General features: G+C 48.5%; 2 protein-coding genes and 1 non-coding gene across 4 annotated transcripts in view; all 3 read left to right on the top strand.

The window, feature by feature from the left end:
- XKR6 (XK related 6) overlaps window positions 1-16,717 on the top strand; it is a 308,294-nt gene that overhangs the window by 163,329 nt on the left and 128,248 nt on the right. The window lies entirely within an intron of this gene.
- LOC134810815 (uncharacterized) overlaps window positions 1-16,717 on the top strand; it is a 36,963-nt gene that overhangs the window by 19,283 nt on the left and 963 nt on the right. For both annotated transcript variants that reach the window (XM_063816873.1, XM_063816872.1), the window contains exon 1: window positions 1-16,717. This exon is cut by the window's left edge and continues 19,283 nt beyond it. In XM_063816873.1, coding sequence (XP_063672943.1) covers window positions 7,418-8,005 — 588 coding nt within the window. In that variant the 5' untranslated portion in view covers window positions 1-7,417 and the 3' untranslated portion in view covers window positions 8,006-16,717.
- On the top strand, window positions 5,760-5,855 carry MIR598 (microRNA mir-598). The gene has a single exon (NR_035934.1). It is a non-coding gene; the product is annotated as a microRNA mir-598 (primary transcript).

The following is a 16,717-nucleotide window of genomic DNA, read 5'->3' as shown; positions in this document are numbered from 1 at the left end:
CCACTTCCACCAATGCTGTTTGAGAGGCTGGAATGGGCCATTGTCCATAAGGTCCACATTGCCCCTAGGTCCCTGCAGCCCCCACCTAGCACGGAGGAGATGCTCAAAGCATTTGCTTCAGTATCTGCCCGATGTACATAGATACCTGCTTCTGGGAGTCTTCTTCAGGCCCCCAAACTGAGATTTGGTTTTCCCTGAGTTGTCCCTGTGAGAGAGACGCTACAAGCAATGATTCTGTTTTACAGGAGGCCATTAGCTACAGCCAGCGTGTTTATGTCCCCCAAATGCATGTGTTGACATCCTAACCCCATGTGCTGGTCTTAGGAGGTGGGGGTTTGGGGGGCGATCAGTCATGAAGGTGCAGCCCAGTGATGGTGTTAGTGCCCTGATGAGGAGGGCTTGTTCACAGTGAGAAGGCATCGTCTACGAACCAGGAGAGCCCTCACCAGACACCAAATCTGCCTTCATCTTGGACTCCCAAGCCTTCAGAACTGAGAAATGAATTTCTGTTGTTTGTAAGCCTCCCAGGCTGTGGTAGGTTTTGTTTTGTGTTTTGAGACAGGATTGCACGGTCACCCAGGCTGGAGTACTGTGGTGCAATCATGGCTCACTGCAGCCTCGACCCCCTGGGCTCAAGTGATCCTCCTGCTTCAGCCTCCTGAGTAGCTGGGTCTACAGGTGGGTGCCACCCTGTTTGGCTAATTTTTTTTTTTTTTTTTTTTTTTAGCAGAGATGATATCTGCTTATGTTGCCCAGGCTGGTCTCCAATTCCTGGGCTCAAGCAATCCTCCTGCTTCGGCCTCTCAGAGTGCTGGGATTCCAGGCGTGAGGCTGTGGTAGTTTTGAGGGACTGAGGCAGGGCCGGAGCCTTGGGCAGGAAGGGTCCTGTTCCTGCAGGAGTGGAAAGTAGGGCATCGTGGACCTTATGGACAAGGGAGTGGAAGGTCCCCCTGGCCTGGGTCCTTACTGCAAGGTCTCACCCTTCCCAAGGAACTGCCTGGGCCTCCGTTTCCTTCTTGCTTCCTCACCTCCCGACAGTGAGGGAGGCAGAGGGTGGCGGGATGGGGATAGGAAAGTGAGCAATTGCTGGAAGGTGGGAAACCCCAGCCGGGTGGCATAAATAATTCAGCACCTCAGCAGTTAACGAGTTATGCTTTTAAGGCATGGACAGGAAGCTTGTTCCGCTAACGGGCTGATGTCCTTTTGCTCTTTGGAGAGCAGCTGTCCCCGGCATTCGTAGAGCTGTGCTCGGGCTGCTTCCCTGTGCTTGTCAGGTGGGGGCTGTATGCCCGGGTAGGGCCGGGACGTGCACTTATTCATTTGCAGGTGCATATTCAAGGCCCTACGGTCTCAGCTGCCGTCCTTGGGAAGGGGCGAGTACAGATGGGAATTGGTGGGAGTCCTTGTGGAGGGCGTGGGCCACCAGGCTGGAACTGTTACCGCCGGGCTCTCCCCTCTCGCACCAGAAGGTCTTGTTCCATTCACCCTGGACGTTGGGGCCAGCGCGTGTTGTCTCTGTTCCAAGTTCTTTGGTGGCCCCAGCCATGGGTCCATCAAGGCCCACTGTCCTCATCTTGGAAGAGAAAAGGCACACAGAAGTTACTCACGGGCAGTGCGTGTCCCTCATCCTGCACACACAGCGTGTCCAGTAAGCAGGGAGAGGCTGGCCTTGGCCTAACCATGGCTGTTGCATGCCCGTCCGAGGCTGCAGAGCCTTCTGTTCCAGGGCTTCCTTGCCCAGCCACTCTTTGTAGCTTTCCCAGGGCCTCAATCCCCGCTCTGATGTTGCTTCCTCCTGCCTTTTGGATCTGCACTCTCCCTCTTTTCTGTTTCACACCATGAGTGAGATCTGGAATGGATTTTATGACTTCAGTACATTGGCTGGTGGCCTCCCCTTAGCTTTGCATTTCTAGGGCAGCTGAGTGGGGCGGCGTGTGCTTCCCTTCTTGTCCTCGGCGGTGTGATGACACTACAGGCTTCTTCCTGTCAAAGTCCCCTGAGGTCTCCCTGGCTCTCACTGGGCCTGCGCCACTCTCTGGGGACCATAAGCTCTGAGTGGCAGGGTCTCAGTGCCCACCCTCCCTGCAGCTGGGGGTGGCGTCGACAACTGAGTTGGGCGGTAAGCAGCCCTAGTGGGAAATGAGTGAGTGTAAGTAGGTAGCTAAAGCCGCAGAAGCCCACCTAGCTGCCTCTGGCCAAACTAAGCCAATCTAAATCACTTAAATTTATTACATGCCTGAAGTCGGCCAGGCGCGGTGGCTCATGCCTGTAATCCCAGCACTTTGGGAGTCTCAGGTGGAAGGATCACTTGAGCCTAGAAGTCCTTGACCAGCCTGGACAACATAGGGAGGCATCGGCTCTACAAAAATAAAAAATAAAAAAATTAGCCAGGCGTGGTGGTGAGCACTTGTGGTCCCAGCTACTCAGGAGGCTGAGGCAGGAGGATCATCTGAGCCTGGTAGTTTGAGGCTGCAGTGAGGTGTGATCATACAACTACACTCCAGCCTAGGTGACAGAGCAAGACCCTACCTCAAACACACACACACACACACACACACACACACACAATGACTACAATTACTTCTCTGAGTCCATGAAGTGTACTCTTCCCTTTTCCCCACAATTTATTAGTGCCTCTCCACACAATGTGTCCCTGCTCTCTGATTTAATTATACTTAAAATACCTGTGTGACCTCGAGTGACTCACATGATGTCATAAGGACTCAGACTCCTTAACTGTAAAACGAGAGGGGTGTCCTAAATTAGTAATTTTCTAACATTTAAAAAGCAGAGACGCTTCTTTCTCAAATTAAATCCTACACAAGCTGCCCACTAAACAAGTTAGATACAAGTAACATTTTTCATATAAAGGTTCCCATAAGTTAAAACTTAGAATGTCTGTTGCTAGTAAACTTGCAAATGAGAAAAACGGGCTCCTTTCGATGACACACAAATTTGAAATCAGGGATCAGGGATGGTAGTTAATAGTTTGTCTTAGACATTAGTCTTAGCACTCAATCTTTTTTTTTTTTTTTTTAGACAGATCTGACTCTGTTGCCCAGGCTGGACTGCAGTGGCATGATCTTGGCTCACTACAACCTCTGCCTCCTGGGTTCAAGCAATTCTCCTGCCTCAGCCTCCCGAGTAGCTGGGAGTATAGGTGTGTGCCACCACACCCGGCTAATTTTTTTTTTTTTTTTTTGAAACCAAGTCTCGCTCTGTCATCCAGGCTGTAGTTCAGTGGCACGATCTCGGCTCAGTGCAAGCTCTGTCTTCTGGGTTCAAACGAATCTCCTGCCTTAGCCTCCCAAGTAGCTGGGATTACAGGCGCACGCCACCATGCCCAGCCAATTTTTGTATTTTTAGTAGAGACAGGGTTTCACCATGTTGGCCAGGATGGTCTCGATCTCTTGACCTCGTGATCCACTGGCCTCAGCTTCCCAAAGTGCTGGAATTACAGGCGTGAGCCACTGCGCCCGGCCCATTCAATCATTTTTACATGCGTGTAACACAGTATTGAGAAATACAGCATTGAGGCTGGGTGCAGTGGCTCATGCCTGTAATCCCAGTACTTTTGGAGCCGGAGGTGGGTGGATCGCTAGATCCCAGGAATTGGAGACCAGCCTGGGCAACATGGCACAGCCCAGTCTCTACAAAAATACAAAGATTAGCCAGTCGTGGTGATGTGCACCTGTAGTCTCAGCGACTCAGGAGGCCTAGGCAGGAGGATGGCTTGAGCCCGGGAGGTGAAGGTTGCAGTGAGCCGAGATTGTACCACCACACTCCAGCCTGGGTGAGAGTGAGACCCTGTCTTAAAAAAAGAAAAAAGTATTCAAATTCTTGATCAACTCATGTAATCACATAAGTGGTGGTTGTGCATGGTAAAAAGTTTTTTTAACAGCTCAACTTATAATTGTTGGGTGAAACAGATGCAGAAATTTGAGAAGTGTTGTGTTATTTCTGTGTCACGTAACATCACTAAATGATATCCACGCCTCGTCATAAGTATAAGTAGGATCATAATAAATACAAAAACCTGCAGAAGGCACCGACGTTTTCAGCTGGCTTTCATACCCAATCTAGGGGGCTTCTCAAGCAGGGGTAGAGCTAACTGAGAGAGCTCGCCAGAGCGGTTCTAGCTCAAGCCAGTGTGCACTGCCTAGGATGGGGCACGCCCCACCCTGTGCTCACAGAATAACACACGCAGCCACCTTCCAGGGAGTTCAGACATGAAAGTGTGACCTAAGTCTGTGGCCCAAGGTGGCCTCCCAGTTGTTAAAATTTGGTATATAACTTAGGGTTTAAGGGCTGTTTTTAAATTGTGCTTTAAAAACACAGTTACGTCAACATAATGAAAATGTGCCTTAAACTTCTGTTGAACCCTCCAAAGAACACTCACCCCCAACTCTTGAGAGCAGTGTTTTTCAGATCTTAGCATGTATCAGATTAAGCATGCTAAATTCTCAAAATTTACTGTGCAGCCACCTGGCTAATTTGTTAAAATGCAGATTCCTGGACCCCACCCAGAGATGCTGATGTAGCAAGTCTGGGGTGGGGCCTGAGAATGTGCATTCCTAACAAGCTCCCATTGATGCTGATGCTGCTGGTAGCAAGATTCACATTCAACGGTTTGGAAGCTCTTTGACCAGAGAAGATATCTTTGGGGTTATTCTTACTTTAAATAGGGGCACAGTGGCTTCCTCTAGGTCTCCCTCCTCTCATCTGAGACATGAAGAGATTGGATTAGAAACTTTCCTAGAATCCTACAAGCTTGGAAGTGCTTCTCTCTCTGCCTGGTAAGAAGGAACTTCCAGGCTGGGTGTGATGGCTCATGCCTGTGATCTTAGCACTTTGGGAGACTGAGGCAGGAGGGTCACTTGAGCCCAGGAGTTAAAGACCAACCTAGGCAACACACTGAGACCCCATCTCTACAAAAACTAAGAAAAACAATTAGCCTGGTATGGTGGTGGCTGCCTGTGGTCCCAGTTACTCAAGAGGCTGAGGCAGGAGGATTGCTTGAGCCCAGGAGGTCAGGGCTGCAGTGAGTTGTGACTGCACCACTGCACTCCTGCCTAGGTGACAGAGCAAGATCCTGCCTCAAAAAAAAAAAAAAAAAAAAAAAGACTTTCACAGGTAACTCAACTCAGATTTCTCACATGCATCTGGTCAGATACACAAAGAGGAGCCCTAGACGTAGGTAGAATCTGACCTGCCTTTTTCAGGGAAAAAAATCAGACCTGTGGCATTTCAGGGAAACCACTTACCTCCCTCTCCTCAGTTTCCCCATCTATCACGTCAACTCACTAATCTCCTCCCTGCCTCCTCACAGGGATGATGGATCTGAAAATGTGTGAGAAATGACACACCACTGTCTGTACACATGTAAGGAGCTATTGTAATCAATATCTTTGAAATGCTTATTCATGCATAACAGGATATTTCAGGTCTCCAAATTCTTCAGCGAGAACTTCGAGATGCAGCTGGGTTCTTGAAGTTCAGCTGCAGAGCAGAACTTGCTCTTAGGCCACTGGGGTTCCTCCCCAGGCCACCCTGGGGCTTCCTCCTCCCTTTATGTAGATCTGATGAGTCCCAGATTACCCCACTTCTTGGATCCTGTTTGGGTGCAGAGATTTGGCCTTAATCTTCTCTGTTTCCTGGAGTTGCACTTTGCCTGAAGTGCAAAGAGCCCCATTCATGATTTGATCTCCTGGCTCCTGCATGGCCAATGGAGGCCCAAGCTGCCACAACGCAGGAAGATGGCTTGATGATGCTGCTGATGCTGGCGGTGATCCCGATGGTGTGAGCTGGAAATGGGGTGCTACGTCATCGTTGTCATCGTCATCATCATCATCCGAGCAGCCACCAGATAGCTTGCACCCACGCTGGGCTGGGCACGAGACTGGCTGTTTGTCATAGTTTGTCTTTCGACCTCATGGCAGCCCTTTAAGGTAAGTATCATCATCCCCATTTTACAGATGAGGAAACCGAAACTCAGAAAGAATCAGTAACTGGCCCAGGGTCACACTACTACTAAATGTGTATGCATATGAAACGCAGAGTCTTCAGGGCACTGGCTGGCAGTCCGGCAGTCCCACATCCCTCACCCACCATATGTGGCCTCTCAGGGTTTGGCTAGTACATTAGCATCACACCGCAGGAGAAGCCCAGCTTATGCATCACTGTGAGGGAACAGGCAAGGCTGGACGGTATGGATGGAGATGGGTGTGCTGGGTGGGGACAGAGCACAGAGCAGCCCTGGCCATGGTAAGTGTTGCACACACCCGCTTCCAACCCATCACCCCTTCCCCATTAGAGGCAGGAGGGAGGTAAGAGGATGGGCAGACCTAGGGAAGGGCATCTGTCCCAGCAGGGGCCTGACAGTCATGTGCTGGTATCTTTAGGGGACTGAGCTTAGGGACAAAGTTGTCTCCCATTCCATCTAGTTTTAAGCTGCTGTCAGGCTGACCTGTCTAAGGTGCATGTCACTCCCTTCCTGGAAAGCCTGCCATGGCTCTCTGTTGCCCATAGAGTAAAAGCCAATCTTACCTGCCTAGCATCAGGTACCCATATTCTCTGGCTCCCCCATCCTTGTGCTTCATGTGGTACATTTCACCTGGAGCTCTAGATACATGCAGCTTCTTCCCCTTCCCCATAAATGTCCTGGACATTTTGCCTTGTACCTTTACTCATGATGCTCTCTCGGCCTGTGGCACCCTTCTTGTTATTTTGTTTGGCTAAACTGTGCTCATCTTTCAAAGCTGCAGCTGAAGTGCTGGCTCCTCCATGCCGTCTTCCTGGATCTTTGAGATCCTCCAGCCTCTCATTTCCCACACTGTGCAGCCTTTCCTGTTGAACTCCCTCAGCTTCTCTCTCTTCCCCTTGTCTGGCACTCACCATTCCCCATTATTCTTTTATCTCCTACACAGGCCATGTCTCCTTGAGGCATGCGTTTTATGTGATTTGTTTTTTTCTGATTTAGTTTGGTCGTGGACTGTGCTTTGCAGACAGTTGGCACTTAACACATAACGTTGACTAAACAGGCTATGCTAGAGCAACAAGGGACTGCTCTTGAAATTTGAGGATGTGGTTATAGTCCTGGCTCTGCCATTCCTGGGTGGCCAACCTGCTTCTCTGCAGGCCTCAGTTTCCTCATTTGTAAAATGAGAGAGCTGGATTCTATGGGTGGCTCTCCATGTCTAGTATACGGAAGAACTACTTGGGGAGCTTGTTTAAAATGTGTATTTCTGGACCCCTAGGAGTCATAATCTGAAGATATGAGTGGACCTGGGTATCTGCATAATTCACACACACCCAGAGGCTTTCTCATTCAGTTGGTTCTCAGACTACCCTTTGAGCGACTCTGTTTCAGGTCGACTTTGGGGAAAGGCCTTTCTAATTCTAAGGGGCTGGTAGAGCAATGAAGGGAAGCAGAGGTTATGGGGCAGTGCCCATAATGAGTGGGGCAGGGGCCATTAACAGTATCATCACCATCACCATAATCATCATTGTCATCGTGATCTTCCTCATTTTGTTTTTCTTCATTGTCATCATCATCATCATTACCATAGTCATTACCACCATCATCATCATCACCATCATTACCATCATCATCATTACGACCATCATCATCACCATCATCACCATCATCATCATTACCACCATCATCATCACCATCATCATCATCATCATCACTATTGTCATCATCATCATCACCACCATCACCATCACTATCGTCATCATCACCATCATCATCATTAGCATCTCCACTGTCACCACCACCATCACCATCGTAATCATCCTTAGCACCACCATGCTCATCACCATCATCCTCACCACCATTACCATCATCATCAACCCCTTCATCATCATTACCATCATCATCATTACCATCATGATAATCTTCATCCTCTTCATCATCATCATTATCACCATTACCATCGTCACCACCACATTACCATCATCATCATCTTCATCATTATTACCATCATCATCCTTACCATCCTGATCATCGTTTTCATCATCACAACCACCACCATTATCACCACTACAGTCACCATCGGTACCATCATCATCGTTGTCATCTTTTTATCTTCATGGTCACAATCACTATCACCATCTCCACCACCAGCAAAGCCACTACTGCTCCTCAGTGCTCATGAGGGGAGGGCCAGTGTCAACACCTTTGTGGGCATTACCTCCTTTAGTCTTCTCAGGAGCCTTGTAAGGTAGGTCCTGAGAGGGCAGGAGGCAGGGCTTGGAGGGGTGTTTGACTATGCCCTGGAGCAGACCCCTAGCTGCAGTCTGCAATGGCCCCAGCTCCTGAGCCATCCTGCTCTTGGAGTGAGCCTGTACCTTCTCTGGTGAGCCTGGGGAGGGCAAACAGTCTTGCCCTCAACTTCCCTCCCTTCTTTCAACACATCTCTATTACAGCCCTGCCTTCTGCCAGACACCAGGTTTGAATTTGATCCAGGCCAACATTTTTTTCATGTTCACAAAACAAAGATTTTATTTTTTCTTATCCCCAACCTCTTCCTCCCTAATCTAAACTCATGTGAAAATAGCATGCGTAGCTGAGCCTCGGGCCAATTTGTGTCTTTGTACTCAGCACACACACTCTATCTTTCACACCACAAACAGCTTTGCTCAGGAAAATATGTTTTCTCTCTGCAAAACTGCCATTTTCGGGCAACACATAGAAGGCAAAAAGAAACTATTTCACTTTTTCTTCCCCTGGAAAAACCCACCAAGATGTTGTTTTCCTTTGCTTTTTCTGGAGGGGAGATATTTTTGACAGCTTTCTTCCCTAATCTGGCTCTCAGCCCTGCGTCTGGTGCCAATTTGTAAAAGAAGCAGAAGAAAAACTAGATGAGCAAAGGCAAGATTCTCCCAGAGGGGCAGTAGCACCCTAGAATTCAGGAGTAGTAAGGGACCTCTGTGGCAAACCTGTTGCCTGCCCCGCTGGGGAGCCCTGTCTTGGGAGCCCTGTCTCAGAAGCCCTGAATGGGGACACGCACACCTGCTTGGAAACAGCTGTGGCTAGGCAGAGGCTGCCTGCTGGGGGGATCTCCCTGTGCACTCATTCAACAGGCATCCTTCCAGACTTCCTTAGGATAGGCTGGGGACTGGGCTGGGTGCTTTGGGATGCAAAAATAAATCACACATGGATTCTGCATCAGTACTTTCCATTCCAGTATAGGAATGAAGATACGGGCAGGGCCATGTAAATAAAGTCCTAGTTTCACTGTGACGTTTATTTTAGCCAGAGTTAGGAGAGGTTTGGAGGAGGTGGTGGCACTTGGGCTTTCTAGCAAATGTCTTCTTCTAGAATGCTGCAATCAGGCCTCATCTGAAATCTGCATGAAACCCATTTGCTCTCCATTCCTTCCCTGGCCCAGCTAAGAGGACAGCCCCTTCTCAGCAGCACAGTCCTGGGATGCTGGCAGATCCCTGCTGAGTGTCCCTGACTCTCCGGCCTTACTGTTCTGTTCTCATGGCCTGTCTCCTGGAGTGGTTCTTTCTGCTGTGGGCCCCAAATTCCTGCAGCCAGGAACCCCCGTGGGCTACACTTGTCTTTGTACCTCCAGTGCCTTACTCAGACCTGCCTCAGACCTTATTGCTTACTCTCATTCTAGTTGAAGAGAACCCACTGGGCTGGCATAAGCCCCAAGGAGAGATCTCAGGAGACCCAAGGCAAGGGTGCAGCTGAGCCGTTGGGTCACTGTGGATTAGGAGATGGAAGTCTAAAATATCCCTCATGCTCTCACGTTCTTGCACGCACTCTCTCTCTTTCTCTATTGCTCTCGCTTTCTCTATCTAAGCATTTTCTCTCCCAATACCAGATTCTGATTGGCCCAGCTTGGATCAGGAGCCCACCTCTGGTTCAATCAGTAGCAGCCAGTGAACAGGGTCATCTCAAACAAGACCACCATGGTTCCCCTCTGTGAATGAAGGGAGCAGTTAGCTGGAATGGGCTTGCCGTGAGCCAGGAGAGAGCCAGTAGGTGTGCACTCTACCAACTCTGCCTTTTACTAGCTGTGCCACTTCTCAGAGCCTCAGTTGTCTAATATTTAAAATGGTCATAAGAGTACCTACTTCATAGGACACTTGTAACAAATACCACATTTATTGAATGGTAGTGACATAGGTGGTCAATGAGCAGCCTGAGAGGGCATTTCCCTCCTCATTTTGGGGCTTTCAGATGAGGGCATTGGAGTAGGGAGGTTTCACTTCATACCATTCCCACCCTCCACGCCTAGGAGAGACTGGCTGGCTGGCTGGCAGAGGTGAGGAACTACCGCCCATTAGGGGGATGCTGTCCTAGGGGAACCTGCTGCTGTCTACAAGGGATTAACTGAGTCCCTCCCCTCATGCCACCCCCAGGAATGTCCCTCTCACTTGTGGGACCTGAGGTTGTAAGGGACCCTTGCAGGGGTCATTGCTGGTGGGCTGGCACTCGGGCACATGCTAGATTTCTCAAGAGGGAGACTGTTTTGCTGCGGGTTGTCACTAGGCTTACTTTTTACTTTGACACTGATCAAGGATCAAGGGTATGCAATCTGAGGATTGCTGGACACCTCCTCACTGGAGGGCATCCTGTTGGTGAGCAAGAGACACCAGCTACCAAGAGAGGCCTGTTGTTTGATGGCATCTGCAGAGAAACAATGGCAGCATGTACATTCTCAATCTGTGCAGTTTAGAATGATCCACAGATTCTGTGGCTGGCCTTGGGACCATTCTGGAAGGCCTGTTGTCACCCAGATGGAAAGGGAAGGAGGATGAGGGCAGTCCAGGCCAGGGGACTGTATGTGGAGCCACGCGGAGGTGGAAATGAGCCCAACTCGGGCAGGCAACAGAGAGGGGGTGGACTGAGCCAAAGCAGGGATCTGTGCAGAGTGAGCTGGGACAGCTGCAGCTAGGGGTGAGACTCCTGCAGACTGGGAATACTAGAACAGAGTGCACTTTATCCAAGCAGCAGTAGGGAGCCATAGCGGGTTGTGCAGTGATCTACATGGTTTGGGTGGTATTGCTGTTGCAGATTTGTGTGTATGATGACTGGATGAAGGGAGATTGGAGGTATGGACACCACATAGACTGTTAGAGTTCTTCTGTTATGGATGGAAAATGGCTTCAGCCAAGATCGTGGAGCAGGGATAAAAAGGTAAGAACCCAAGAGAGATTTTGAAGGGGAAATTGAGAATTGAAAATTAGAGTAAGAGAGGAGAGTTAGAGTGTCCTGGGTTCCAGGGGACTGGCTAAAGGGCAAGTGGAAATGGCACTGACGTGAGGAAATGGGGGGACTGGCAAGGAGGGACAATGAGGTCATCTTCTGTCATGGCAAATGTCAGTCAACTGGGCTGCTGTGAAGAAAGCCAGAGACTGGTGGCTCACACAGCAGACACCGATTTCTCTTGGTTCTGGAGGCTGAAGTTTGGGACCAGTGTGCCAACCATGCCCGAGTTCTTGGTGAGGACGGGAGGGCACCACCTCTTCCTGGTAGTATGCTCACATGTCCTTCATTGGTTCATGCACTTCTGTTTATAAGGACACAAATCCCATCATGGGGGCTACATCCTCATGACCTCATCTAAACCTAATCACCCCCAAAGACCCCATTTCCTAATACCATCACATTAAGGGTTGGAGATTTAACATATGGATCTGGGGAAACACAGTCAGTCCCTACCAGCGAATATGAGGGGTCTGTAAGGGTCTCCTAAAGGGACAACTGATGACAGCATTCAGAGACAAAAGGAAATGGAGATCTTTGCACAAGACCAGGTTGGGTGTGGCATTTGGGGGTCAACAGCCCAGAAGGAAAATTGCGGCTATGAGAGTGAAGGGGCCTGGGAGGGATGATAGAGATAGGGCTGGGTTCTTGGGGACAGCTCACATGAAAGAGCAGAGCCTACGACACAGGACTGGGAGGGTCGTTGAGGACTCAGCCAGCATCACTGGTGTCCTAACAGGTGAGGCACCAGGCACAGGGTGGGGGTGACTTCCAGGCGCATGAGGTATTGTCCTGGCCCTTAAAGAGCTCATAGCTAAGTAAGATGGAGAGACAGGTACCAGGGAGCAGCCTAGTCCAGGGGGCCACCTGCAGAGAGTTCAAATCCCACGCTGCCACCTGCCAGCAGTGTGACCTTGGACAAGCCACTGAGCACATCTGAGACCCCGTTGTCCTGTGTGTAAATGTGGACTGTCATAGTGCCTGGGCCATAGGGTTGCTGTGAGGGTCAATGGGACAAGATATGGAAAGACCTCTGCCCAGTTCCCAGCTCATATTAAGTGCTTGCCATGAGCTGTAATTATTAGTAAGCGGCAAAGGTACATCCACCAAGTGCCAAATGCTACCTGTAGGAACCCCAGTGAGATTGGATGGCTGGGGTCTGGCCAGAAAGGTGGAGCTCCTACAAACAAGAATAACATGGCAATGAGCTCATCAAAGTAGCATGCCTCTCATTCATTGTTGGTGGGAACTCAAAATAGTACAGCTATTGGTGGTTTTGTACAAAACTAAACATACTCTTATACAATCCAGCATAGTGTTCCTTGGCGTTTACCCAAAGGAATTGAAAATTATGTCCACAAAAATCTGCATACAGATGCGTATAGCAGCTTTATTCATACTTACTGAAACTTGGAAACAAGCAAGGTGTCCGTCAGCAGGTGAACGGGTAAACTGTGATCCATGCAAACGATGGGATATCATTCAGTGCTAAAAAAGAAATGAGCTACCAAGCTATGAAAAAACATGGAAGAACCTATTCCTAAGTGAAGGACGCCACCCTGAAAAGGCTATTTCGTGTATGATTCCAACTAGATGACATTCTGGAAAGGCAAAACTATAGAGAGAGTAAAAATCTCGGTGGTTGCTGGGGTTGGAGGGAGGCAGGGATGAACAGGCCAAGCACAGAGGATTTTTAGGGTGGTGAAACTGCTCTGTATGATAATAATGTAATGGTGGGTACAGATCATTATACATTCGCCAAAATTCACAGAATGTTCAACACCAAGTATGAACCCTGATGTAACCTATGGACTCTGGGTGATGACGATCTGTCAATGTAGATTCATCGATTGCAACAAGTGCACCACTCTGGAGGGGTGGGATGTTGATAATGGGGGAGGAGAGGGGCTTCTAGCCCAGCCTCAAAGGCTGTAACTGTTGGCCTTGTAGGTAGGAGGCGCCAGGTGGAGGGGATATTTTTAAAATGTGTGATACAATGATGACCGTCCTCACTTGTTGAACACACGGAGTACCTACTCTCCTTCTGTTCTTACCCACAAGTAATGGAGCAAATAACTGGCCCCAGGCCACACTGCCAGTAGACGTGGTTGTCTTGGCCTTCATCTTGCTGCAAGGCCTTGAGCCACTGGCCCAAGATAGTCATCAGCTCAAGTGAGCTGCTGAAGCCTAATGTGATGTGACTTGGAGTAATTTACTACTTCTCTGAGCCTCAATTAGCTTGACTGTAAAATGGGGGTGAATGCCTACTTTGTAGCATGGTGGCGAAACGAATATGAATGCTCTAGATCTGCATTGGCCAATAGGAATATAAGGTGGACCATAAATGTGAATCACATTTGGGGTTTTAAATTTTCCAGTAGCTACAATAAAACAAAAAAAAAGTAAAAAGAAGATGAAATTAATTTTAATTCTATAACATATTTTATTTAACCCAATATACATAGTCACATGCCACATAATAACATTTCAGTCAATGGTGGACTGCATATATGAGGATGGTCCCATAAGATGATAATACCATATTTTATTGTACCTTTTCTACGTTTAAATATGTTTAGATTCACAAATACTTACCACTGTGTTACAACTGCCTACTGTATTCAGTACAGTATTGTACTGTACAGGTTTGTAGCCTAGGAGCAACAGGCTATGCCGTATAGCCTAGGTGTGTGGTAGGCAACGCCATCTACGTGTGTAGTAGGCCAGACCATTTAGGTGTGTAGTAGGCTAGACCATCTAAGTGTGTAGTAGGCTAGACCATCTAGGTGTGTAGTAGGCTAGACTATCTAGGTGTGTAGTAGGCTAGACCATCTAAGGGTGTAGCAGGCTAGACCATCTAGGTGTGTAGTAGGCTAGACCATCTAAGTGTGTAGTAGGTCAGACCATTTAGGTGTGTAGTAGGCAACACTATCTAAGTGTATAGTAGGCTAGACCATCTAGGTGTGTAGTAGGCTAGACCATCTAGGTGTGTAGTAGGCAACACCATTAAGAGTGTAGTAGGCTAGACTATCTAGGTGTGTTGTAGGCTAGACCATCTAAGTGTGTAGTAGGCTAGACCATCTAGGTGTGTAGTAGGCTAGACCATCTAGGTGTGTGGTAGGTGTGTAGTAGGCGACACCATCTAGGCATGTGTAACTCACTCTGTGATGCTCGTACAATGATGAAATCGCCTAACGACACATTTCTCAGAATGTATCCCCGTTGTTAATTGGTGCATGACAGTATAAGATATTATTGTTTAAACATGTAATCAGTATAAAATGTATTCATGAGCTGTTTTAATCTCTTGTACTGATTCTTTGATATCTGGTCTTTGATATCTCATGTGTATTTAACAGCAAATTTCAGTTTGGACCAGCCACATTTTAAATGTTCAGTAGCCACGTGTGCCTGGTGGCTGCCATACTGGAGGCATGGCTGTATATACACATAGGCAGTGCTACGCCTCCCTCCACAAGCAGGGCTAATGTCACACCCCAGAGCTTCACTAATTACTCATCCAGCTCACACTCTATCTGGTGTGTATTAGTGTTATTAGATCAAGAGCTTTATTTCATGCACCATGATGTATATTAACAAATCCTAACTCATGAATTCACAAACCTGAAATCAGAGGCCCATGCAAACACAGGAATTAGGCTTTTGTTCCTGAAGCAATTTGTGTTCACTTCTTTCCGTGTACTTACCAAGCCTGGCATTAGTTGTGTGAATTTCCATCTCCCCCAGGCCGCCCCCACTCTAAGCTTCCTGGAGGGAAAGGATGTGTCTCTGGCTTCCTCTATCCCATTGGCAACCCCTCCCTGCACCCCAAGAGTCTGGCTTTCAGCAGGCCTTAGCAGGTATTCAATAGGTATTTTTTGAATAGCCTCCATTAACCAAAGGCATCGGCTCCTCTTAGAAAGGAAGCATATTATAAAGAAAAGGCTCTAAAGTCAGATTATGTAAAAATGTGTTGAAAGGCACAGGGACATCAAACGTAACCACTGAATTGAAGTTTTTATTCGAGTAGACATGAATCTGGAGGAGGTGAGTACAGGGTTCCTGCGGATGGGTGTGTGTTTGGGAGAAGAGGCAGGAACAGAAGTGTCTGGAAATCTGTCACAGGCATTTGAACCTATGATGAAATAAGTTCTGCTCACCCCTCTGTGACATGCTCCAGTCGGCTCCAAGGCCTCGTAGAAAGATGGGGGGACCCCTTGTTCCCATCACTGCTCACTTCCTGGATCAATCAGACTGCACCACCCCTGCTGTGGACTTTGGTTACTGGGAGCCACAGGGCCTGAGGCAGCCACTGTAGAGAGCCGGTCTTGACCACCTAATGGTGAGTGTGCGGCCAGGCCAGTCACAGGTGCTGTCTCAACTTGGGATGTGTGTGTAACTCTGGGAGGAGGAGGGATGGATGGTCCACTTCTGGAAGTTCCCAGGGCCCCAACACCCAGGTTTTGCAGCCGTCTGCTAGTCTGCACTGTCTTTAAGAGGGATCAGTTCTAGATTCTCTTCCCCATCCCATCTGTGACTTGGCCCTCTTGGGCCTCCCTGGGGGTCAATAGAGGAAATACCTTCAACAGATGGTGGAAATGTGGGAGGAAGTTTGCCTCAAAATAGTCAGGGTGATTCGGCCTCATGGGCGTAGTTCTGACAGTGCCAGCATGGGACAGATGAAGTCTTGGAGAGGCCAAGCCCTGAGGATAGTCAGACACTTGGTAGGTTGTGATATTTGAGTTTATTAATAAGAAAGTAATGGCTACCACTGACTGAATGCTTATTAGGTGCCAGACAATTGACTAGGCATTTTACCTGGATTACTTTATTTAAATCTTAGAGCATCCCTACATCATGGGTTCTGTCATAGCTCCATTTCACTAATAAGGAGACAGATGTGGAGGTTGGGGAGTTGGTCCCAGGTCACCCAACTGGGGAGGGCAGAGGTTGGGGAGGGACGGGAGTCAATAACCCAAAGTCATGAAATGAGAAAGGGAGTAAACACTTGGATGGAGAATCACACACACACACACACACACACACACACACACACACCCCTCCTAACAGGTATGTTGTCTGCAACAAGGCAAAAATAATTCATTAATATCTCATTTAAACTTGAGGGCGAGGGAATTCCTGAACCACCTCTCTGGAGCAAATAATGGAAATTGGGAATTGATTGTCGATTACCTTTGAGGAAGACTTCGGGATGTGCCATGTCTTTGGTATAGGGCTGCGTGTTGTTGTGACACATGTGAAGAAATACATCCATGGACTTTCCTAAGCTCATCTGCAGCCACAATTCCCCCACCCTATTCTTCTTGTAGGGTTTTAAGTTTGCTGTCTGCAAATGTTCCTCATTCCGGAGTCTTTGGGAACCAATCCACCTAGCTGGAGAAGGACATTGTACCCTGGTAAAGAAGACAGGCATAGAGAGGCACAGAGTTCAGGAGGGGACAGTCAGCACCGCAGGTGGCTCCGCAGCAG

This window comes from Pan troglodytes, chromosome 7 (assembly GCF_028858775.2).
Source record: "Pan troglodytes isolate AG18354 chromosome 7, NHGRI_mPanTro3-v2.0_pri, whole genome shotgun sequence".
NCBI classification, from domain to species: Eukaryota; Metazoa; Chordata; class Mammalia; order Primates; family Hominidae; genus Pan; species Pan troglodytes.
This window is presented reverse-complemented; position numbering and strand designations above follow the sequence as displayed.